This window comes from Pipra filicauda, unplaced genomic scaffold (genome assembly GCF_003945595.2).
Source record: "Pipra filicauda isolate LSUMZ 115617 unplaced genomic scaffold, ASM394559v2 scaffold249_size1133689_pilon, whole genome shotgun sequence".
Lineage (NCBI taxonomy): Eukaryota > Metazoa > Chordata > Aves > Passeriformes > Pipridae > Pipra > Pipra filicauda.
The window spans coordinates 499,293-523,390 of NW_024104364.1; the positions used below are offsets into that span (position 1 = coordinate 499,293).

Below are 24,098 nucleotides of genomic sequence, written 5' to 3' on the forward strand. Positions count from 1 at the left end.
AGAATTAACCTTGTATTATGTGTCTGAGCCTACCCTGAAAAAAATCAACGCTGGCAGAACTCCAAGTTGACTACACTTTGTTGCTGTTCCTACAGAGAGAACAGTGTTTGCAATGCCATAATACAACCCCAAAAATCCTACTAATATTCCTCGAAGCACCAGAAGGAAATGCAGAGAAGACCCAAACTGCCAGTAAAACAAACAACATCCCTTCTGCAAGCCACAAGCATAAAAAAATAAGTCCCAAAAATCCCTGCAGGAAACTTTAAAATGGAAACCTCCACCCCTCAGAGCTGAGATTATGCTCAGTACTCTCTGTAACATGATGATGCCCACGACCTTCACCCCACCACCAGCCCCTCTGTGGTGTTGCCAGCCCTAAAACTGGCAAGTTTAGGTCAGGTCTGGTCAGTGTAAGTCTGTCTTAAGCACTCACACACAGGATCAGCTGCAAATGCAATGTGACAGCTCCTCTCCACCATCAGTTCTTCCCCCTCGAGATGAGTAACCATGACAGCAAGAGGAAAAGGGCATCCTGCCAATCTAGGAAAGGTCCTGCTGGACACTGCTCCAGCCTCAACACACTTGGCTTTATTTCTCTCCACAAGCTCTCCCTGGGTGGTTTCAGGTGGTGTCATAGTTCCCTCAACCAAAATCATCTGAAAATTTTTACAGTACGAGCTGGTGCTGCCCCTTAAACCAATCCCCTCCCTAAAATCTCCCGTGCACCAACCCAGTAACCGCCTCAAAATTAAACAATAACATTTACAGGGCACGAATTCTGCCCCGTGAAGGGCTCTGTTTTCTGAAGAGTGGATAAATTTTTCCTTCCTGCCCATGTAACTGGCCCATCCCCAGCACCACATGTTCTCCACTGAGCAGTGCATTCTGTGATGCAATTGCACATCTGGCTGGGGGAACAGCTGGTTCTGTTTAAAAGATCATTTCAAAACAGAGCAGAAGCACCAGCCTGAAGAGAAACTGCCTTCAGACTTGAGCAAAACTAAGGAAGCAGGAATGTTATTTGTAAACTCCTTATCCATTTATACAATACTCCAGGGAATGTCTCCCCTTGTCAACCAACCTATCCCTCCGCTGCCATTCACTGCCTCCTTTTCCTCCTCTTCCTCCTCTTCAGGGAGAGAACTTTCCATCCTCTGCATTTTGCTGACAGAAGTGGTTCTTTTCCTCTGCGATTCAGTATCAAAATCATTGTCAAAAAGAACTTGATCCACTGGATCAGGCTGGAAGGGGCTGGGCTCTGCTGGAGGCTTTGGAGTACCGTAAAAATTACCTGAAAATGAAGCAAAAATCAGGCTCAGTAAAGCACTGACACTGCTGAAAGCACTGGCAGTGGCTGTGGGTGTCTTATTGCCCATGTAAAGGTGTTTTGGTGAAAACTGAACTCCTCAAAGAAAACTCCAGCACTATCAAAACCCAATCAACAGTCAAAGCCTATTTATTCCTGTGCTGACTTTTTGCCAGTGCTGCTATTAGATATCAGAAAACAAGAGGTTTAATTCAAAATTTCTATCCTGCCACAAGTTTTCTAGAGAAAAAGATGGATTTGTTACTTTGTCTGGAATTCACTAATACTCCATAAAGAGACTTGGGGAACAATCTGAGAGAAGCAAAACAGTGAAAATCAATTTTTCTTACTCCATACACTAATTAACAGAGTAATATGCAAGAACAGAAACACACTGAATTCAAAAAGCAAATTAATTTTGTGCAGAAAAATAAAGTATCTATTTACATAAAAGCAGTTAACAAAGAATTGATTTTAAAACCTTCAATTTTCTACTGACAACACACTTGCTAAACAAAGCTGTTAATATGGCTTCACCTAAAAATGACTTGTACTTGAGAAAAAGGAACAGATTTTTGCCTTCAATATTTTAATCTAAAACACAAAGGAATCATCTGCTGTTTTCTGGAAAAGAATTTCAGCAATTGACCTCTCTCCTGACTGCTCATATGATTTTTATTAAGGAATTGAGAGCACAGCAAGAAAGCTTCCCAGAATTCCTGCTGGGGTAACTTTTAGTGCCTGGATATGGTTTTGACCATGTAAATAAAATAAATAAGAATCCCTTCTGCAAATATCAGTGAGGGTGAGGCTCAGAGTGGGGACAGTCAGATAAAGGGCAGCTAAGGGGAAACAAAAAAGCACCAGTTTAGCCTAAATTTGCTCAGGAGATTTCCACAGAGAGGACAATGTCAACAGTGTGGGACATGGAAAACAAGAGGCACAGAGCCTGTCACAGGATTGTCTACTTAGATAGTTTATTTTCTTTTCTTTTTTCACCACCTTCATTACAGTGTTTTTCCCCACCACATTTAACAAAACCAACTTTGTTCCAGATTTGGACAATCTGGTCTAGTGCTGCTCAATTTTTCACTGGAAAATGCTTTTGTTTCCCTGCTGGATCAGAATTCCCCTCGCTTTCTGCCCTTTTGATGCACATCTGTGAGGAGAACGTGGCCCTGTTCTCTGAGCTTTACACAAAAATCAGCTGAATTCTGTTCAAATTGTACCAGGCACAGACAAACCTTTTCAGAATGCTTCCGAAAATGCAACGAGGAAAATAATCAGGTGGCATTAAGGCTGGTTGAAAGGACAACCTGTGATTTAGCCCAGAGCTTTAAAACCAAATCACTCCCCCTCTTTTAAAGGTAACCCAAAAATAGACTCACTACTGCCTCTCTGCTACTTTCAGATCATCAAATGGGCAGGAAAAGTGGCACCACAGGAGCTACACTTGGACTGAGATCCTGGACATGAGTACTGAGCCCTTATTCCCATTCCATTAAACATCACCAACGTACCATCATACGTTCCACTTTCTAGCAAGGCTCCACTTTCTTCCAGTGCTTTAAACTGCTCAACAGGAATGAAATTATAGTCTACCCCAGGGACTTCCCCATCTCTGGGAGCCCTTGTAGTGCCTGCAAAGACAGAGAAAACACTCTTGTAAGATACTTAAGTGCTGCCTGTTACCAAATGCTGCCTGCTGTAAAATTCAGTAAAACAATGTATTTTTGAATCTTTATACAGTGATGTCACTCCAGTAAGAGTTAGAACAAATGGTGAGCAAGTGAACAATAATGTATAAAAACTGGGCCAATAAGTTCCATAGGAATGACAGTTCTGGTACTGACAGAGGAGGAGAGAAAAAGCTGGATGAGCTGGTAATTACAGAGAATTCTTTCTTACGCTCAGTGAACCAAAAAAACAACTTCTGTGGCAGCTGACGACGCCTGGGCCAGGCAATCCCAGTCTGGGATTCTGGGAACAGCCGTGGTATTTTATTTGAACCCAGCTGGAAGGATGCTCCATCTCCCCCTGCTTCCACCAGTACCAACTCTCTAATTTGCAGTGAGGTCAGCGTGACTAAGCACGTTTGATTTTTGGGTCACCAAATCCATAACTAGGCACAAAACTTATTTTTTAACCTTACAATTGAGAGTGTAATTCAGCTACACTCCAAGCCCTGGCTGTAGGTCAGCTTTTTCAAAGCAATCAGTAAATTGCTGTGTTAATGCAGAGGTTCTCAAAGGGTTGTGTCTATGAAAATAGGCCTCCCATAGTTAAAACAGCTTAATTAAAGCTCTCCTGGAAAGGACTGCACTGATTCATTACTGCCTACAACCTACCAGCATTTTAAAGGCACATGTCAATTTTGTCAGGCAGCAGCATGAAAAAGAGCTAGTAAATAAAAGATAATAACAGTGAAATGCAGTTTAAGAAAGCCACAAACTCTTGGGCGTGCTCAGAGAGAAGAGAACAGAGTTCCTGTAAATACAAAAACGTTAGTTGACAAACTTATAAGTTTTCAGTGCAATGAATATTAAAATCCAGTCGGTGATGAGCCTTTTGAATCAGTCTGTCTTCTCAGGATGATCAAACAGCTCCCCTGCACTCTCTGCCACTGTCACCCCTTCTGCACACAGCCCCTCCTGCCACCCTGTTTCTATCACTGAAACACTCTGAGCCTGGAATTCTGAACTTTTTTCCTCTTTTTCAGTCCATACTGGCTGCACCAACTCGTGGCAACTTCACATATCAAGCTATTCCAGCAAAGCCAGAAGTTCCTGCTGCAAGGTAAAGCTATAAACCAGATTAAGAGAGAAGGCAATTAAAGCTCATAAATGATGTGACTGTTAGCAGGAACAGATCAAATGAGGCTGACCTTTACATACTTACAAGGGATGGTTCTCAAGTAGAGATTGTCTCTGATCACTTGCTGGAGTTTGTGGTCTATCGAGCCCTTCTGGAACTGAAGGCTCAGGTAGTGGCGCAAGTCTTTGTTGATGACTTTTCCTTAAAAAACCCAACAGACGAGAATAACTTGTAAAAATTAAGCAGGATCTCACCACAAGAATTCTGTTTCACTGCTATAAATGTTTCAGAGAAAAAAAGAAAGCAGTGAAGGAGTTGGGTTGTTTTAAATGCAACGACCTGAATAGAAAAAAATATTCTGTGGGTTGGAAGGGACCTTAAAGCTCATCTTGTTCCAGGACACCTTCCACTATCCCTGATTGCTCCAAGTCCTGTCCAACCTGGCCTTGGACACTTCCAGGGATGGGGCAACCACAGCTTCTCCCGTGCCAGTCCCTCCCCACCCTCACAGGGAAGAGTTTCTTCTGGCACGGTGATTTTAAGCAGAGCTGAGCAACAACCATCCAATGCCAGCATCTCCCAGGCAAGGCAGTGACAATATTCTGGAGTTGTTTGAAAGTCAATAAAAAGCATTCAAATAGAAAATGTATTACCAAAATTCAAAGTCTCCACAGACAGCAAACTACTGTCACTGTATTTTGAAGCAGTTTCCATTCAATTTACACCTACTCACTAGTCACCTGAGCTCAACATTTTGTCACAAGGGAACCTGCATCCTTGGTATTATAAAAAGAAAATATTTCCTTTTTAAAAACACTGCATAGTAGAAGAGAGTTGTTTTTTTTTTTTTTTTTTACAATTACTCCTTTGCAATACTTCTGTCGGGTATCATTAGTGAATCTGTCACATCACTGGAGAACCACGGCCCCTTCAGCACACAAATAACTGAGCTCTTGTATTACTGCCTCATCCTTCTGACAGGAGGGTACAAACCAATCTTTTGTACCCTGTCAGCCTCCCAGAAAGCACATTAAACAGGGTTCAGTGACCTTGGTAAATTTAAGTTACGTACTACAGCAGCACACTCAGGGCTTTAGGAAAAAAGCTCAGCCTTTGTCTCCAAACCCAGCCCAGGAGATGGGCAGCAGCAGGAGAGTGCTGGTGTAGCACAACAGCAGGGAAAAAAGCTGGAACAGAGGGCTGCTCCTGCTAAATTACGTCACCAACAGGTTATGAAATGCATAAACCTGCCCTAGGAAAGGTTCTGACAGGAGCCTCTGAAAGCCTGTGAGCCCAACTGCTGAGGAGAACACCTCAACCAGGGCACAGACCCACATCAGCCCTCGCCCAGAGCTCACCTGCATCTTCAACCAACATTTCTGCACTTACATAAATGTCACATCTGGAAAAAATCCCAACACACCCAAACCATCAAAACCCTTCCACCGCTAACCAAGTTTTCCCAACCACGTTTCACTCCCAAAAAGTTCAGCTGAATGTTTTGGTTGTGGCAAGTTTACACTTTCCCCTTCCCTTCCAGCCAAGTTAAGGGCAGGTCACACCTTGTACTCATCTCTCAAACACGACCTCAGCGACCACCACCGACCACCAGCAAACAGAATTTCAACCTGCACCCTCTTCCCTCCAAACAAAACTGTGGCAAGTTGAGGAGTATTTCCAAGTGGAACCAAGATTACCTATCAGCCCTTCAGAGAGGCCTGTGCTGTCCACAAATTAACCAAAACCCAAGTAAAACCACCTTAAGCCCCCAAGCAAAGAAAGAAAAAGCTCGGAAGAGGCAGCACAGCCTGTGCCAAACAGGAGCCCTGAGCTCCAAAGGAAGTCGATTTTTCACCTGTTTTAACACTTAATTTATTTTAAAATGGCATCCAAACCCACAAAAATCATTCTGCAGCGCTAGGACAACACCTCAGCATCGTCCTTGTGGCTGTCCATAGTTCCACAAGCAACACAGCAACTCCCACTGAAGTGGATCCCACTGAATCCTCCCAGGCATGGAATGTGCAGCAGCTCCGCAACCCTCGGGGCCAACCCTGCCTGGTGTGATGCCACTGAGCCCCCTCCTCAGTTCCCTATTTTACCATCATGAACTGTCCTTTATAAAACTTTGGATTCTGCTTTTGCAGCATAATGAGCAAAACATGTAATGGAAAATGAAAACAAATGGGGTAATCTCCAGGAAGAAAAGTATTTTCCATTTGTTACTACAAATCACTTTATTGTTTGTAGACAAGATGGTTTCTCAACACTAAAAATATGGTTTACTGCTAAAATGGTCCATCCATCTCCCTGTCAAAGCCTGATCCATAGCTCTGCACTTCAGCAATCCCAGCATATTTCACTTAGGCAGATCAATACCCCCATATTTCACTCAGGCAGATGAATCTGGTCATTAGCTACGTTCAGAGCGCTGCATGTCAGAAAAAACTTGGCAAGAGGTGAAAATCTGCACTGTATGTAGAATTACAGAGACTTTATTTACTCACTGATCTTCCCCTCTTCGTGTTTTAAAATTTAAAAGCTCATAAACCCTTTTCAATAAACATCAACTCAGTTAAAAGACAAAGTAAAGGCAAAGCTGCTGCTAAGGATACACCCACACTGAGGGGTTAATCTCAATATTAAAACCTTAAAGACTGGAGACCAAGACTCTGAGCCCAAGGTGACTAAATTGAAGACTGAAAGGGCTGCCTGGGGAAAACAGAGGAAAGTCAAACAAAACAGCAGGCAGAGGGAAAACGACAGAAAGTCACACAATGCATTAGGAGGCAGAAAAATATAGTAAGGATGCTTTAGGCAACCTCCAGAGCTTGTTCCACGCAAAAGCCAGATTATTTCCCCTCCAGAAGCTGAACATGCTCCTTTACATTGTTTCACGCAGGCTTTTAGGAGAACTTCATGTATCAGCCTCTCCGAAATGACCTAATAAATGTCGGGTTGGTGTTTGTTGTGCTGCTGAGCTGCCTCTGAAGGACGACACAGGCAACACAGGGACCAGTCAAGAGGAATAATGTACTTTATACCGTTCAGGTTCTGCAAGATGAACAGGCACAAGCCTCTTGTTTTCAGTTTTAATTTAAATTAACCACGAAAGAGCTGTTTAAACGAGGATATGCACACTGCAGTTGGGCAAGAACTAAGTGGCTGCAGAAGGAAAAAAAAAAAGGGCTCGAGTGTCACTGCAGCAAAACACAGCGCTGGGAAGGACAGAGGCAAATGAGTGACAGGGACATGGTGAAAAACGGGGGTGGTGGCTCTCACAAACTGTGCTGGTGAAGTTGCCTTTGCTGCTGTACCTAAGCAGGACGAAGAACAGCTATTTATACACCCAACCTGTCATGGAAACGCTCGAGAACACACACTGCAGTCACAAACGGAGGAGCATTGCCATGGTGCTGCCAGAACTCGGCACCAAACCCCCCTCCTAGATCAGAAATGTTGGTAAAACAGCAAAGTTCAACGTTGAAATGTGCAAGTAAGAATTCAGTCTGTGCAGTTTTTATGTTGCTGTTTGGTAATAATGTCATAAGTGCCCCTGGCTAATGCTGCTGGTATATGGAATATCTGTGATGTCCCCCACTAATCACTCTGAAGACCACGTGGAAATTTTCCACATTGTTCTGATGAAGCTTTTACACAAACACAGGTGACAGCCTTCCAGAGACATGGAATTCTCTGCACTGCTGGGGAGTGATGCCTGAAGTTTCCATGCCAACACCTTCTGGAGACACTGGCAGCTACAGGCTCCCAAGGAGCTGCAGTGCTGATGGGTGACTGAATAAGTGGACAGTGCTTTTCTCTCAAACTTTTTGAAAAATACTTCACTGTTCATTATAAAAGCAATTTTTCAAAGTAGCAGTTTATTAAAAGCATGCTGCTTTCCTATTAAAGTATGTAATTTATTACCAGGGCTTACACCTTCGCTGTAGCTTTTAGCATAAAAATGCAATTTTAAGTGAAGAGGTGAGAAAATGGAATTGCATTCCCTTGTTTTTAGTGGAAATTTTTAAAAGCTCAGCTGCAGTCCTGGTGTGCTCTGCTGGTGAAAAGTAAAATCATAGAATCCTATAATGGTTTGAGTGGGAAGGGACATTAAAAATCATCTCATTCCACCCCTGCCATGGGCAGGGACACCTTCCGCTAGCCCAGGTTGCTCCAAGCCCTGTCCAGCCTGGCCTTGGACACTTCCAGGGATGGGGCAGCCACAGCTTCTCTGGGCAACCTGGGCCAGGGCCCCCCACCCTCACAGGGAAGAATTCCTTCCCAATACCCCATCTAACCCTGTCCACATGAAGCCATTCCCCCTTGTCCTGTCCCTCCATCCCTTGTCCCAAGTCCCTCTCCAGCTCTCCTGGAGCCCCTTTAGGCCCTGGAAAGGGCTCTCAGGTCTCCCTGGAGCCTTCCCTTCTCCAGGTGAGCACCCCCAGCTCTCCCAGCCTGGCTCCAGAGCAGAGGGGCTCCAGCCCTTGGAGCATCTCCGTGGCCTCTCTGGACTCGCTCCAGCAGCTCTAAAGGGGTCCCCAGGGCTGGAGCAGCTCTGCAGGTGGGGTCTCACCTGAGGGGGCAGAGGGGCAGGATCCCCCCCTCCCTGCTGCCCTCCCTGTGGGATCATCTCAGCACACAGGGGGTTTTGGGGTCCCAGCAAACGTGGCAGGAGCACATCCAGCCTCTCACCCACCACCACCAGCCCCCACCAGCTCAGGGCTGGGAAGGCAGGAGCACTCCCAGCTATTCCCGCGGTGATCTGCCGCCATCTCCCGGCACCTTCCAGCTGATCCCCCTTGTTCCCCCCCTTTCCCACTCCCCAAATCCACCCCAACCCCCTCCCCGGGGGGGTTTAAACACCACAGAATGAAAATCACACATGGCATACACTGCCAGGAAATTTTGTTTCCTCCCTCAGAGCAGAGCAGAGGGGAAGTGTAACCGGAATTCCACGTTCAGAATCCCCCACACATGGGAAGGCGATCCCGGAGCTGCCTGGTGTGTTACATAAGCTGGGACTGCAAAAGGCCACCCCGACCATGAAAATTCCACTGAAACACACGTTAGGGGGCTGTAAAACAGCTCCCTGGCTTCGCTCACAGGATAAACTAAACCAGGAATTAACAGGGTTCCTCAAGTGGAAAACAGTTACTGTTTAATTAAACTGGGCTGTCAATACTCAGAGTGAGATTAAGTGATCTTTGACGTGACTAAGCAAAAGCTGTTTAAAGAAATGTTCAGCTCCACAAAGCAGGGGCGATGCATTAGGAAACCCAGGTTATAATTGGTGTGTAACATTAGCTTTATTATGCTCCTCAGCAACTACTCACGTATGATAATGCCACAGAAGTTCCTGATCTAATTCCTGATCTAAACATGTGCCTCCACTGAGCACAATTATTTCCAAGCCTGCAAAGGAATCACTGTATTCACATGGAGAGGATGGAAAAGCCCAGTACTTCAGTACCCACACAGTGACCTGCCCACTGGCAAATCCACATCTGTGCTCCCACCACAAGCAATAGGTGGGAGGTTCAAATTATTTCAATTAATACAGAAAAGAGACAGCAGCATTTTTAGAACGCCTGACCCTGTCAGGAGGTGCTTCCTCAGGTTGTGGGGCAGAAACACAGATGGATTACTGTGCAGAAGCCTGCTTTTCCTCCATGGGAGGGGGCCAGGAGCCCTGGGAGCACAGAGCAGGAAGGCTAAGACCAACAGCTCAGGTCCCAGCTCACCCAGGGCTCCGTGACACGCTCCCACTCAACATCTCCCCGTCGCCCTCCCAGGTGATGGAGGCAAGAAATCAAGTTTGGAGTCTGCCTGTGGAAGAGTGGAGCTCCCTAAGAAAATCTGGGACAGCTCAGAAGGTGAGATGACACCACATCTGGGCCAGTGGCCCATCTGGGAACAGAGATCCTGGCCCCCTTACGGCTCAGGGGATCTTTGCAGCTTCTTCAAAGCGCAGCCGAGCTCCCCATCAGGTGCAGCATCACTTCCCAAGGGACAGCAGCAAGGAAACGGCTGTGTCCTGTCCACAGGGCTCAATAAGCACCTGGAGCCTCCAGCGATTACCAGCTGCTTTGGAGTTAAGTCGCTGCAAGGATGTTCAAAAGACCAAAAGCAGATAATCATCTCAGGAATGTGACACGAACTCCTGCTCGCCTGCCTTTTAATGAGCCTGGAACAGCGGTAGGTCCGCTCTGCTCCCGCTCCCAAAGTCTAAATTAATCACGTCTTTTGAGTGCCAGACCCGACACCAGAAAAGGCCAAGCGGTGACTAATTCAGCAGAGATTCTCCAAAGGGCCACGGTGGGCAGGTCTCCGGCTCCCACACCGTAAGGGCATCGTGGTTTGCTGTATCAGAGACATCTCTCTGAAACCAGCAACCTGTCACAAGACACAGATTCTCCCCTGACAGTGAACAGAACAGACAAGGTAAAGAATGAAAGCTGATTTCCCAGAGCAAACGTGGGAGAAGAGCCAAATACATTGGCAGCTTATTTTGGGATGTGAAATGCAAATGATGTATTCTACAAAGACAAAAAAAAAGAAAGAAAGAAAAATAATTAAAGGGCATGAAAAAAGAGCAAAAATATATTTTAATCTGTTCTGGCCATACTTACAGACTTCTCACCCCCTCCCTCAGCCCAGCATCATTTGCAAAGCTTTGGGTTGAGAGCAGACTAACAGGTGCCAAGAACCAAACTCTTCTGCAGTTACCAATGCTGTTGTCAGCAGAGGGATAATCTGGGAATGACCTGGGAAAGTTGTTTGGTGAAGGAAGGGAAAGTCCTGAGGATAAGGAGGTGATGAATGCAGATGCAACTGAGCTGGACTATTAGGGAATACGGATAGGTATGAAGGAGGTATTACAATTGAGAAAAGGGCTGTAAGGAGAAAATACTTTCAAAAGATATTTTAAATCCCTTTTTAACAACGGCTTTCAAACATTCACCAACGGAATCTCACTAAAGCCTGCTCAGCTGTGTGAATCTCCCTCTGCTAAATGTCTGCAGAGAACATTTGACTGAAGACAGGGACAGCAAAGCCATTTTCATTAAGCCATGCTGCACTCACACCAAGTTATTCCAGCATCTGGAGAAAACATGTTATAATAAAGGAAAAGGGGTAGTTGAGAAATTATCAAAACTTCCAGGCACAGGACAATTCGAGAGAAGGCCTTTACCCCATTACTCCTTTATGATGAGCTTTTGTACACAGCCCTGCCAAGCCCATCCCAGCCTTCCCAAAGCTTGCAGGAGATCCATTTGCTTTATCATACCTCTTAACTGCATCACAAAGATATTTAGGAAACATGAGCCATATGGAAATCTTTACCCTCCTGATGCCAGTGTCCTGTGGATATAGATCCAGGAGAGGGTCAGACCTGGGGGAGGTGAACCTGACCCCTCTGTGTGCTCTCCAGCTGTCTGGACCATCATTTTTCCATGCAATATGTCCAAGAACTGGACATCTAATAAATACTGAAGACCTAAACCAGCTACATTTACATTTTATAACCCCCTATCAAACACTCCAAGGCACAAGACTGGGTGGGAAGTCCCAGGATATCAGCACAGAAGGAAGGAAGCAGGAGCAGCAGGACCTGCCCAAGCAGCAGAGAAGGACTTTCATTCCTCTAAGTGACACAACTAATCTGGAAACTTTTAACTACAATAGGAAATCTTGTTTCTTTGTACTGAAGAAAAATCACGGTGCAGAGCGTTTGCAGATTACCCTGCTGTGAAATAAAGGTTGTTAAGTGGCTAAATGTTACTGGTGTCAGTCTGCTTTGAAGAAAATTGAATTAAGGATCTCTCACGTAGCTGAACTATGGCTGTGTCATTAAAGGCATTCTGCAAATTTATAAAAAGTAAAGGGTAAGTGTGTCAGATTCACATAATTACATTAACGTGATAGATGCAGAACAATTCATGGAGGAATTTAAGTAGTCTATTGTACAGAAAAAAAATCTCAAGGCTCTTCACAGCCACAATAATCCATTAAACCAGACTCATTTACTCACTGAAAGCCGAAAAATACTGGAAAGGTTTACTTTTAAAGGCTTAATTGTAGTTTGCTATATGCTGCACAATAAATTCTTGGTAATATTCTTATTTACAGAAATTATGGTAGAGATAAGCCTTGCAGTATTAATAAATCATTTACCAGAGCACTCAAAATACTGGCGGGGTGTTTACAGTCCTACTGAAAGAAATGAAAACCTGTTTATCCAGATTTAAGAAATAGGGTTGCCACCAACCTCATTACAGTTTGTACATCCCAGCTCACTGAGGGGATTTTCTTATTTTTGTTAGTAACACAGAATACACTCAGAAAACACCAATAACTACGAATTTTGACTTTTTCAGCCTCCAGATTTAGATCAACAAAAATGATCAAAGGGGTGTTCAACACCAGCCTTTACAGGATAATGCCTTCAGATCCTCAGTCGAGGCGGTGACTGATTTAGGGAGACAAAGTTTCTCATTTCTCATTCTTGAACATCTCAGCACCCTGTGCTGCACTGTCCCCTTGAAATCTTACAGGGTTGGAAATGCTCTCCCAGTAAACCAGCCCACTGTTGGTAAACCAATGCAAAACTAATTTGGCTTTGTGTTTGCTTATGAACTTCATCATTAAAGCATTTCAAGTTTTGAAGATAACTGAAATATGCTTTGGAAGGCACAACCCCAAACAATCTTGGAGAAACACAAAAAGCACTGGCAAACCAGGCACTGTTTATTCCAAAAAACACTCGGAGCTGAGAAGGACAAGAGGTGAAATGTAAACAGCGGGAGGTTGGGTGCAATCCCCCAGGGGTTTATTTTTGGCAGCACAGAAACAGCAAAGTCAACTGTAACAGAAGCCTCCAGAGTGTGAATATCCATGGCTGGGTTCCTGATCTACCATGAAAAAAAGAAAAATCTATTGTTTAGTGCACAAGGAAGGGGAAAGAAAATATTGGCAGAACACAGATGGCATTAGCTGGAGCCTTTCGGTGCCATTTGGTTGGTGTATGAAAATAACACTTGTTACCCAGCTCACACTTGTCGCCGTTCACAGATGCACCAAAACTGGCTGAATCCTGGAAGTGAAGAATAAGCCTGGAGCGATAGGACAAGTGGGAATGGCTTAAACTGAGAGAGAGTCGGTTTAGATTGAGCCCCTCTGCTGTGGAGCCAGGCTGGGAGAGCTGGGGGGGTTCACCTGGAGGAGAGAAGGCTCCAGGGAAACCTGAGAGCCCCTTCCAGAGCCTAAAGGGGCTCCAGGAGAGCTGGAGAGGGACTTGGACAAGGGATGGAGGGACAGGACAAGGGGGAATGGCTTCCCACTGCCAGAAGGCAGGGTTAGATGGGATACTGGGAAGAAATTCTTCCCTGTGAGGGTGGGGAGGCTCTGGCACAGGCTGCCCAGAGAAGCTGTGGCTGCCCCATCCCTGGAAGTGTCCAAGGCCAGGTTGGACGGGGCTTGGAGCAACCCGGGCTAGTGGGAGGTGTCCCTGCCCATGGCAGGGGTGGACTGAGATGATCTTTAATGTCCCTTCCAACTCAAACCATTCCATGATTCTATGACCCATCACAAGAGGTTTTTAACTTTCTACCACCTACCCTGAGCTCATCCCTCTCCACCTCCAGAGCGCAGACCATCCCCAGGCAGGGTGTGGGGACACTCCCCTGCACCCACGGAAGGCAGCTCCTATCTAACCACAACCAACAACAAAGAGCTTTTCTTCAAACAACCTAAAAGCAGGAGCACTGGGCTCACATGCCAGAACACACTCCCAGCAGGGACAGCAGAGCTCCCAGCAGATCCCTGCTCCCTTCCCTCCTGGCTGCTCCCGGGACACGGCCACAACACACGGCAGGATGGGGACACACACCACTTTGGAACGGAGGGAAAAGTTGGGAATTGAGGCCAGCTGCACTTGGAAACCCGTATGTAGGGCACCAACAGATAAAGGCTCCACCGGACGCAAAAACAAGGAGCATTTTGCAGTTACACAACTCCAGGGCAATTTAGTGGAGAGGTATTTTATCTTTTGATTAAAATAGAGTGTATAAGTTTAGTGGCGTTAACATGAAACGAAATATACATGTAAAAAACCAAATATGAGTATACTGAGAGCAGATGAAAAATGTTGGCAGTTACTGGTGGACCACACAGCTCATTATTTTTCACCAAATGCTACTTTTCTTCACTGTATCTTGTTACATCTATAGACACACTCGGCCTGTGCATGATTTCCATGGAATGACAGCATTTTAAGTTGGTTCTGTGCCCTGCACTGGTAGCACAACAGCTTGCATAGCCTAATAAATTGCCTACAACCTTAAGGATTTTTAAAATGAAAATCCTTCTGAGTAAACTAGTCAAACTTTGAGACTCCAGCTTCACACACACCAGTATCAGATATGATTACAGTAATACATTGCACGCACACAAAAATCCATTAACCATGGGAATACAGTCAGGAGAATTACCAGTGAGCAGGGTTTGCTCTGATCATGCCAAGTATTTTAATACTCTATTATTAAATAGGAGAACAGCAAGGCACAAAGGCCTGTACAGCTGTTTCTGATATAAGATCAGACACTGAAGGAGATATGAGCAGAACTCAAATGATTTAAAGTAATGAATGGGTTTCAAATCAAATGCAAACATAACCATTTCCTTCAACTTAACAGTGGGGAAGAAAAACGCAAAAGAACTTTCCACAAGAGAAGTTTGACCTTTTTTATTATATACGGAGACTTTCCTCTCTTCTCTTTGATTTGGTGTTTTCTTGAGAAGTGAAAAAAAGCACTGAACAGATCAACAATCTTTTGCCTATTTATAAAGATTTGTTATATTTTCAAGTGATATTTTAGTGCTCTATTCTTCTCCAGATCCTTCCCACACTTCGCTGGGAGGCTGCATGTATCCTGCTTAACTCCTGGGAAAGATGGAGCATTTCACAACTTTCTGAAACAACTAAGACTCACTGCAGAGAATTTGGTTTAAATTCCCACAAGACTCCACCTGCCAACACGGCCCATGATTTCCATCTCAAATCAAATGCATTGGCACTGATGAACAAGAATCATCCAGATAAACTGCACCCTGTGAGCCTCTGCCACAGCCAGGTATGAGACAGAGACAAGGATTTACAGGGATGTCTGGAAAATTCAGTGAGCCTGGGAGCTGGAAACACCTCACAAAACCCAAATGTAGGCTTGGCAAGGTCTAATTAAGCCTCTCGAAGTGAGAGTTGTAAAGAACAAGAGGCAACAGGGTTTTGACACCACAACAGCAGATGAATCAAATACACTGGAATACAGCTGGAATATGGAATTGTTAAGTTTGGAAAAGACCTTTATGATCATGAAGTCCAACCATCAGCCCAGCACCACCACCAAACCACGTCCTCAGGTGCCACATCCACACATTCTTTTAACACTTCCAGGCATGGTGACTCCACCAGCTCCCTGGGCAAACTGTTTCAAAGCTTTTCAACCCTTCCCATGAAAAAAGTTTCCTAATATCCCATTTAAAACCTCCCCTGGTGTAACTTGAGGCCATGTCCTCAATGCAACCTAATCGAACCACCAGCCCGTACGGCGACACACCAACGGGCTCCAACATGTTAAAAGAGTGTGTTACAACAATCTAAAGGGTCAAAACAACAATTAGAATTTGTAATACACCAACATGTTAAAAAAATATGAAAAATACAGGGTTTTTTAAATAATAGCACTTTAATAAAGCTTCTTAATTATGCATTCGAGGCCTTGCTGAGCTTTAATCAGTCTGCAAATCGCTACACCACAGAGGCTGTCCAGGGTGAGCTGTATCTGTCACTGCAACACTTGCATTGTAAAGTCAAATACAGACATCACAGCCATGAAATCAGAGCCCTCTGTAGCTGTCACAGGTTATAATAATACATAAAGCATTTAGTCTGCTCCTAATTGAGAAGCGGAGCACCAAAAACAAAGTAACACGAACAATGGACGTGATTTTCCTCGGGCTAACTACGGCTTGTTTTTTCTAATCAACAATCTTCCATTCATTCCCTTAAGTTTACAATGTGAGGTTTTAATTTATTCACGCTAGGAAAAAAAAAAAATGATTAAATGAGACAGCAAACAAACCCATTTGGTCTGGAAAGCACAATTAACATATGCAACTGAACAAAACGTTACTCGAGTCCCCAAACTGTTCTAATATTAATGCTTCCCTTTGGAAATCTGCAGCTGATGTGCAAATTTAAACTAACTGACGTCTAGGAAGTCTTGTTCCACATCCCACCCCACCAAGGGACTGCCCACAGGGCACCTGTGCAGGTTAAGCTGTCGCAGTGTTTGGCAGAAGCTGCCAGTCCTTGTGTTTGTCCTGACACAGCATCACGTTTCAGCTGTGACGTACGTCCAACATACCAGATCTCATTGCTTAAGCACCGTGCAGCTCTCCAGAATGACACATTTCAGTCACATCCCCAAAGAAAAATGTCCTTGCAGCTGCTCTGCGTTACACAAGCGATTTAATCTGCTTGGGACTTGGCACTGCTTTTCCCAGCAGAAGGGTAAGTGTTCGCATGCCAAGACCTTTTTATTTTTGATTTTTTTTTTTTGAGTGTTCTGATTAGAATAGAACTTATGCAAATCACAGACAGGTTTATTTTTAGCCTGCTTTCCATAGGAAGCAAGACATGCAATTACGCTCCGCATAATTTCTAGGCCCACTAACCTATTTCAGTCTGGAGTTTGGCAGAGCAGGAGCCTGACGAAGACACTTTATCGACAGAGATGCTGGATGCCTGTTCTCCTGGATCAGACAAAGCTCTTGGGTGACCATCCAACATGGGAAGCAGAAAATGTTCCCAGTAGAGGTGTCCTCCAGCTGCATTTGTGAGCGGCAGTGGTAGCTGAATCCATAAACCAATTTATACAGCAGTAACTTGGGCTCTCAAATACCATCCCAAACAACCCTGCTTTGGACTGCTTTCAAGTACAACATCTCTTCTAACAGTTGCAGTTCATTCCACACAGAAATGTCACCAAACTGCTTTTTGGGCACAGAGCTCTGTTGGGCTCCTCAACTCTCTGTTACAGCAGGACCCCCGAGCAGATGGTAAAGGAGCAATTCCTGCTCCACCAAACAAGAGCCATTATGCAGCTTCTGTGAAGGAATTAGAGCATCCTGAACCGGCTTTTCAAGGAGCTCTGGAAATGCCAGCACTGGCAGAGGTGGGATGCAGCATTCCCAACGGAGAGCTGGTGCTTTCCCAGGGAGAGGCAGCTCGGCAGTAAACCCACGGTGCAGCTCCACGGCTGTGCCTCGCTGAGCTCCCGAGGACTCCCAGGGACCTGGAAACACCAACATCTGTGTGCCAGGTCAGCACTCCTGTGATCCAACCCTCCGTGTCACAGCGGTATTGACTGGAGACATCTCACAGTTTAATTGGAAACCAACCCCCTCCCAGCGCTCTCTGCACAAACGGACAGTCAGCGAAATCCCTGGAACTCCAGATGTGCACGGGCCATGACTAATGGCAGTGCCTGACTCACACAGTTCACACGGCAGCTCTGCACCCAGGGAGGCTCTACACAGTCTGCTACAACCCCTGAGGACTGGGGGCACACCAGTGAGCACCACAGCACCCCAGTAAGGGCTGGGATGTCCCTGTGCCCATGGGAACACGCCCCATGCACCGGCTGTGGAGTCGCTCTCGTTGATCCCCTTTGGCACAACCACAGCTGGAAGGAAACAGTTTCACGTTCCCCAGATTTTTCAATGCATTTCTCAGCAAAACCAAGCTTGGTACAGAAAAGTATCAATGCTGACATTTTCAAGTGCTGGTACAAACACTGCTGCAACTCGTGGCTTGCCTGGGTCATGCAGCTATAATAAAAATAAGATGTGAAAAAGACTTCTGTCTGAAAACACAACCTACAAAACAACATTTAGTATCTGTTGTGGTTAACTTTTACCCTTAGGGAGTCTCACAGAGTTTGAAATTTTCCCCAGAACACCCCTGAGGACATACTGAACACCCACTGCAGTTTTACAGTGAGTGCATCCAACTCAGTTTTGCCACACTGTAAGCTGAAGGATGAGAAAATAACTCAAGCCCTACCAACATTGTTCAAAATACTTTTAAAATCTTCCAATTCAGAAAATAAGGTGACTCTCTTTCACCCGTGTGACGTCAGTCAAGTGTCTTTTCCATCGTTTACTTGGCACTACATTTGCATGTGAAAAGCACAAAAAAAAGAGCCAGGAGAGTCATCCCAGGGGTCGGGACCAGCAAAGCACATCCAGGGCCACGAGGAAACTCCTGCCTTGCCCATGTTAACTTGTCACACCCATGAATCTCACTGGTGTCACCGTACAAACTCCAACTCTATCACAACCCAATTCTGCAGAGAAGCTTGAGTTTATGATCTTTACAGCACACTGCTGAAGTAATCAAGTAAGAGAAGACCATTTTCCTATGTCTTAAGTTAATCATCATGTAATATTAAAAATGAAAGGGATTTCTCTTTCCGCTTGCACAGCATATCCTGTTATTTCATCACTATTCATTTAATAAGATTTATTTTCAGTTATGGCACACAGGATTTTCAATTAAGGATGAAACAGTGCTTTCTCCGAGCAGAGCACGTGTGAGGAGCTGGATGCCAGCACAGAGGAACTGCTCAGCCTTTGGGATCCAGCTGCTTTCTAGTGAAGTACGAGCATGAGCTGGACTTGCCCAGGCAGTGCTGGCACATCCCTTCTCAGCTCTTCCCTGCAGGATCCCAGGTCAGAGCAGCGAACCTGGCACGACTGCATCGGAGGTGCCGACTGACGAGCTCCAAACGTGGCCTGGGAGCGGTGCAAGTCATCCCACGGAGCCACAGCTCATCCCCAGAGCTGGCAGAGGTGCTCACCTCCACTGTTTGGCACAGTAAATTGAATTTCTAACAAACTCAGAGGCTGACAGACTCCTCCTCGTTACTGACACAGCGTTTCACGTGAAAATCCACACCCCTTCCCATGACCAGGTTGCAGGAAAACATGTCCAAAACCATCCTTGTCACCTGAGAAGCTGCTGTGGAACTGAATGATCTTTAAGGTCCCCCCAGCCCAAACCATCCTGTGAATCTAAATGTTAAGTCTGTATTTTGTAAATATACCTTTGAGCTAGTAAATGCCCTTACACCCATGTGCTAAAATCAGTGTTCACAATTTACACAATTTCTCCAAATTTACTCTTCAAACTGTTGTTACCTGTGATGAGTAACAATCAGAGAAGCACAGCTGTGTGTTTTGGGGGACGGAGGGACACGAAGGGCATTGAAGGGGTACAAAGGGAAGGACAATGGTGTTCATAGCCCCAGCACACACTCATTTATTTCTCTAAAGAGAAAATAAAAAAGGCATTGCAGAAGAGAATCATTCCAGAGGGCAGGCAGGTAACTGCAGCCTCAGCTCTAAATTATATAGCCAGGAGGGCAGAATGATCTTTATCTTCCTCCTTTGTACTCACTCACCCATGGATACAACAATGGCAATGCCACCCCAGGAATGCAGTTAACCTTAAATTTTAAAGGTGAATTTTACATGGCTGCACATCTTATTTTTGTCAGTTCCTACTGGCCCAACACCTCCACGTAACAGCAGGTAAAAACCCCACGGCACTAACGATGATTTGCTTTTATTGACAATTCTAGGTTCAGATATCGACAGTGCAGCTTTTCTGTCATTTAAATCATGATGCTCAAAACCCAGAAATGTTACATTTTACAACTAAAGGGTTAAGGACTTCTAAATTCAGCTCAACTGACCTTGGTGTGACTTACCACAACACAGTCAGCTCTTCAGCAACACAGATGGTTGAACTGATGCTGCCAATGTTTTAAGCTCAGAAAATGCTTCTTTTTCTCCCCCCCCAAATTATCATTATTATTTCCCCATGCTGTGTTTACTGTTTTACATATATACTCTGCCTGCCAAGGAATTGTTAACTAATCACTATGAGATTCATTTTGTTAGCACACAGCTGGGTACTTGGTCATGCAACGTCTGCTTCTCTGCATTTCTTCTTCTTCTTATCTCTCAGTAGTTTGTAAGAAAAGTGTCTCAATGGAGCATGTCAGTCAGTAGGTGGAAAAAGAAGCTGGTAACTAACAGCTATTAAAACATAAACCTTCAGATTAGCAACAAGCTCAAAGAACCATCGAATATCCTGAGCTGGAAAGGACCCAAAAGGATCACGAAGTTCAAGTCCTGGCCCTGCAAAGGACAACTCCAAAATTCCATTCCCTGAGAGCATGACTCTTGATGGAAAACCCACCTCCAGCAGACATGGGACAGGTAAGAGACCTTCCCATTTCCCCATCACAAGCTTTTATTAAAGATTGCTGCAACTTAGAAGGAGAATATAACCAGAATAAGGAATACAATGATCTTCTTCAAAGAAATGCTTCTGCAATAAAGTGTTCAGAACATCAGCATTCGAGAGACTGGCAGATTAAAAATGGGCAAATAACCTATTCATTGAAAGGATAAATCTGGTTTTCATAACCAGAAGTTACTGAATATTAAAGAAAACTTGCTGCTGTTGCCACTTAACGTGAACTTCTAAGCACAGACCACAGGTCAATTCTGCAGCAGACTCAGTTGTAGCTGGCACGTGGGAGTATTTGCTCAGCTATGGAACACCATAGCTGCATTTCCAGTTATTTTTTGACTTCAGAACAAACTTCTTCCACTACTCTATACTATAAACTAGAACTAGTTGAAGCTGAGACAAAAAGCACTGAGAGCAACCCCAGTTTTACTCCATGATTTCCAGCATAAAAGTAAGTCTCTGTAAGCCACGAACAACCCCATTTAAAAAAATGAAACCATCTGATTTTAGGAAGTCCTGAAGGGCCGTGGCTGCAGTCAGGCACAAATGGCACAATCACTCGTGGCCAGCTTCCAAGCCACCCACTCTCCCTTCTCTGAGTACAACAAATGACCACAAAATAAACGTATCAGCAGTGATCAACAATCAAAGCATAGAGGACGGGGCAGCAAACAACTGCTCCCCAGCTGGTGTCTGCGACAACTGTCTGGCTGATAAGCTATTAAATTCAGTGAGGAACTTGCACCAGTTGTTTTCAGTTTCAGTTAAGACTGTCCAGGGAAGTGTTGGACTCACCATTCCTGGAAGTGTCCAAAAAATATGCAGATGTGGCACTTGAGGACACGGTTTAATGGTGAACACGGTGGGTTGATGGTTTGACTTGATCTTACAGTTCTTTTCCAAGCTTAACAATTCCATGATTCTATAACTTTATGTTTGCCCCCATAATTTCAGCACGAGGTGGATGCTGTAAGCAAAATAATAATAATTTTGCAGAGGCTCTGAGACAGAAAGGGTCCTCAGTTACAATAATAGATGTTTCTCTGCACTCGGAGCTCTCAGATTCCGCTCGAGAAGCTGCCAGTCAGTGTCTTCATCCAGCTGTCTCCAAAGGCTGGAGTCATTTATATCTACTTAAAGAGCTCACTAAATTCAAGACTGACACAGAAATGGAATTCTCTTAAGAAAGCACTTCAAATAAAGAGACAGCTTTGAAGGCAAAGCCAAATCTAATTTCTGTTCTCGATTCACAATCAACCAGAAGGCGGCTATGGATGTACACCCCAACAGAAAACCCAAACTGACAGCAAGGAGTTTGTTCCTGCATTTATTGCATCATCCCTTTTCTGTCATCCCCGTCTGACAGCAGAGGTTCTGCAGTAATCTCTCTGAAATGCTTTACTATCACCAGAGCACAGAGCAGATACTTGTTACCCACAGTAGAGGGTTCTTATTAAAACACTCCCTTTTCTCCTCACTTCCAGGATACACGTGAACCTGAAGGTAAGAGTTTTAAAAGGTTTGTTTGAATACAAGTATATGATATATCCATTTACCAAGATAGTAAAACATGCAGCTAGGTGATGAAAAATCACCCTGCACCCACAAGCATAAGAATTACATGGAGCAAATCTGACAGCAGGTACCTGTCCTAACCATGTTCATCAGCTCACAATGGCAACGTAGTCAAGATCCTTCCCAATTCTACTCGTCACACTGAGTCACAATCAGGCAGCAATTACATAGAGAGCACTTGATTGTTACTAAACAAATGCATTTAAATTCCCAAATTCACTGTTCAGTCCCCACTGGCAGCTCTACAGCAGCAGCAAAGAAAAGCAACCAGACATCTTGCTGTTCAAATAAATCACGGGATGGAACAGAGATTAGCTTGTCTTTACCTGCCAGTTTAAATTCTTATTAAGAGACTAACGGGGCTTTCCTGAAGGCACTGTCAGAGCAGTGAGGTGAAGCCAAGGCTGGGCTGTGTGTGCAGCACATCCCCACCTGCCCAGCACTGTGCACACCTGGAGGGTCCAGAGTGCCCAGAGAGGGGCAACTGCAGCGTTTGTTACTCTAAAAAAACACCAGGGCAAGTCCAGCACGCAGGTTAGGAACAGTCTTTGCCCAGCAAAATTCCAAATATCCTCTGCTTCTCGACTCATTCTGCAGCAGCTCTGAGGTCCAGCCAAGCCTGCAGGCACCGCTCGAATTTCCTGTGTTTGAATCGGATGCGTGTTCTTACTTCAAAAAGCAGATTTTATTTTTTATCTCCACTTATTTGTCAAATATAGGAAAAGCCTCGCACTTCGCATTTAAAACTCAAGAAAAGCCTCGCATTTTGCATTTGAAACTTCCACTGCCAGGTGACAGTGAATGCTAAATCTTTCCAGACCACTGCAGTCTGAAGAGAGCACCCAGTCCTCCCGTCCCAGTTTCAAATTCTTCAGCCAACACGGAAAGTTCTGTCAAAGAACTGGGGTTTTGTCTGAAAACATTGTTTTTCTTTGTCATCTCCTTAATACCCAACATCTCTGCAGCCACACACCAGGAAGAGCAGCAGACCTCTTAAGAATATAGTTCAATAGAAAAAAGAAAATCCGATGTATTTGCCGAGGGGCAATAAATCAGGATTTCAGAACAACAAATTTTATGCTGCCCGAAGGTGATTCAACAAAGCAGAAAGTGATTTAAATCCTTTTTCTCTTTGCTCCATCTCACCCACCATAAGAAAAAACAGCTCACAGAAAGAATTTCCTCATGTAAAAGCCCTTTTACTATTCCTACAGCATGACACTTCACATTACCGATCGGAGTTTGATGCCTGAATGGAAAAATATCCTATTTTTAGCAGACTTTTCACTGAGAGAACAGTTGGTAGGACTGAATACTTTGGAATTTCCCTGTGAATATACTACACACACTTGTGTACAAGTACAGACTGATAAAAAGGTTCATGAAGACCCCAAAGATCCCATCCTTGGGGCCACCACTGCTCCCGAAGGGCCACCGATGTCTGGGGAAAATAATTCCATTTTAAACAGTGTCCACAGTTTAAACAGTGGCCCATCCACACAGCAGTTTTCATGTTCATTCCAGGTCTCCTCCCTGTGCAAAGGCCAGAGGAAGCTGATAACCTCCTGCTTCCTACCAGACACACCTGTTCCACCTCTTCTGTTATGCAATTTGTGCTAAAATCAGACATGGGCAAAGTTTATTAAATCTCTGTAAATCACAGCACTGTAACAGTGTTCTCCAGTCTCCAGAGAGTTCCAACTCTCAGTATTTGGGATAAAGAACCACTGGAGTAACACAAATGCTTCCAATGCTTCTTCAAGAGGCAACTGCCAGCTCTGGTGTCAAACAGCTAATTATGGGAAAACAGCCTGAAATGAGGAGCTGTGTAAATCACCTATGCTCACGTTTTAAAAATGTGCTGAGAACATTGTTTCAACAACAAACCCACCCCTGATTTACAAATATTTGTAATTCTGTGTTAAAACCACAACCGGAGCTCAAGTAAAACGAGGGCACCCGCCAGGACTCACTGATGGGGAGGTGCCAAAGGCCACCTGAGCTGTGGCCTCA

At 44.7% G+C, this 24,098-nt stretch overlaps 1 protein-coding gene across 4 annotated transcripts in view; it reads right to left on the reverse strand.

Moving 5' to 3' along the window:
• The window catches only part of MAGI3 (membrane associated guanylate kinase, WW and PDZ domain containing 3), a 68,738-nt gene that overhangs the window by 30,286 nt on the left and 14,354 nt on the right, over positions 1–24,098 (reverse strand). For all 4 annotated transcript variants that reach the window (XM_027746218.2, XM_039381931.1, XM_039381932.1 and 1 more), the window contains exons 2-4: positions 4,208–4,324; positions 2,830–2,949; positions 1,085–1,294 (exon numbers count right to left, since the gene is read on the reverse strand). In XM_027746218.2, coding sequence (XP_027602019.1) covers positions 1,085–1,294; positions 2,830–2,949; positions 4,208–4,324 — 447 coding nt within the window. The remainder of the gene's footprint in view (positions 1–1,084; positions 1,295–2,829; positions 2,950–4,207; positions 4,325–24,098) is intronic.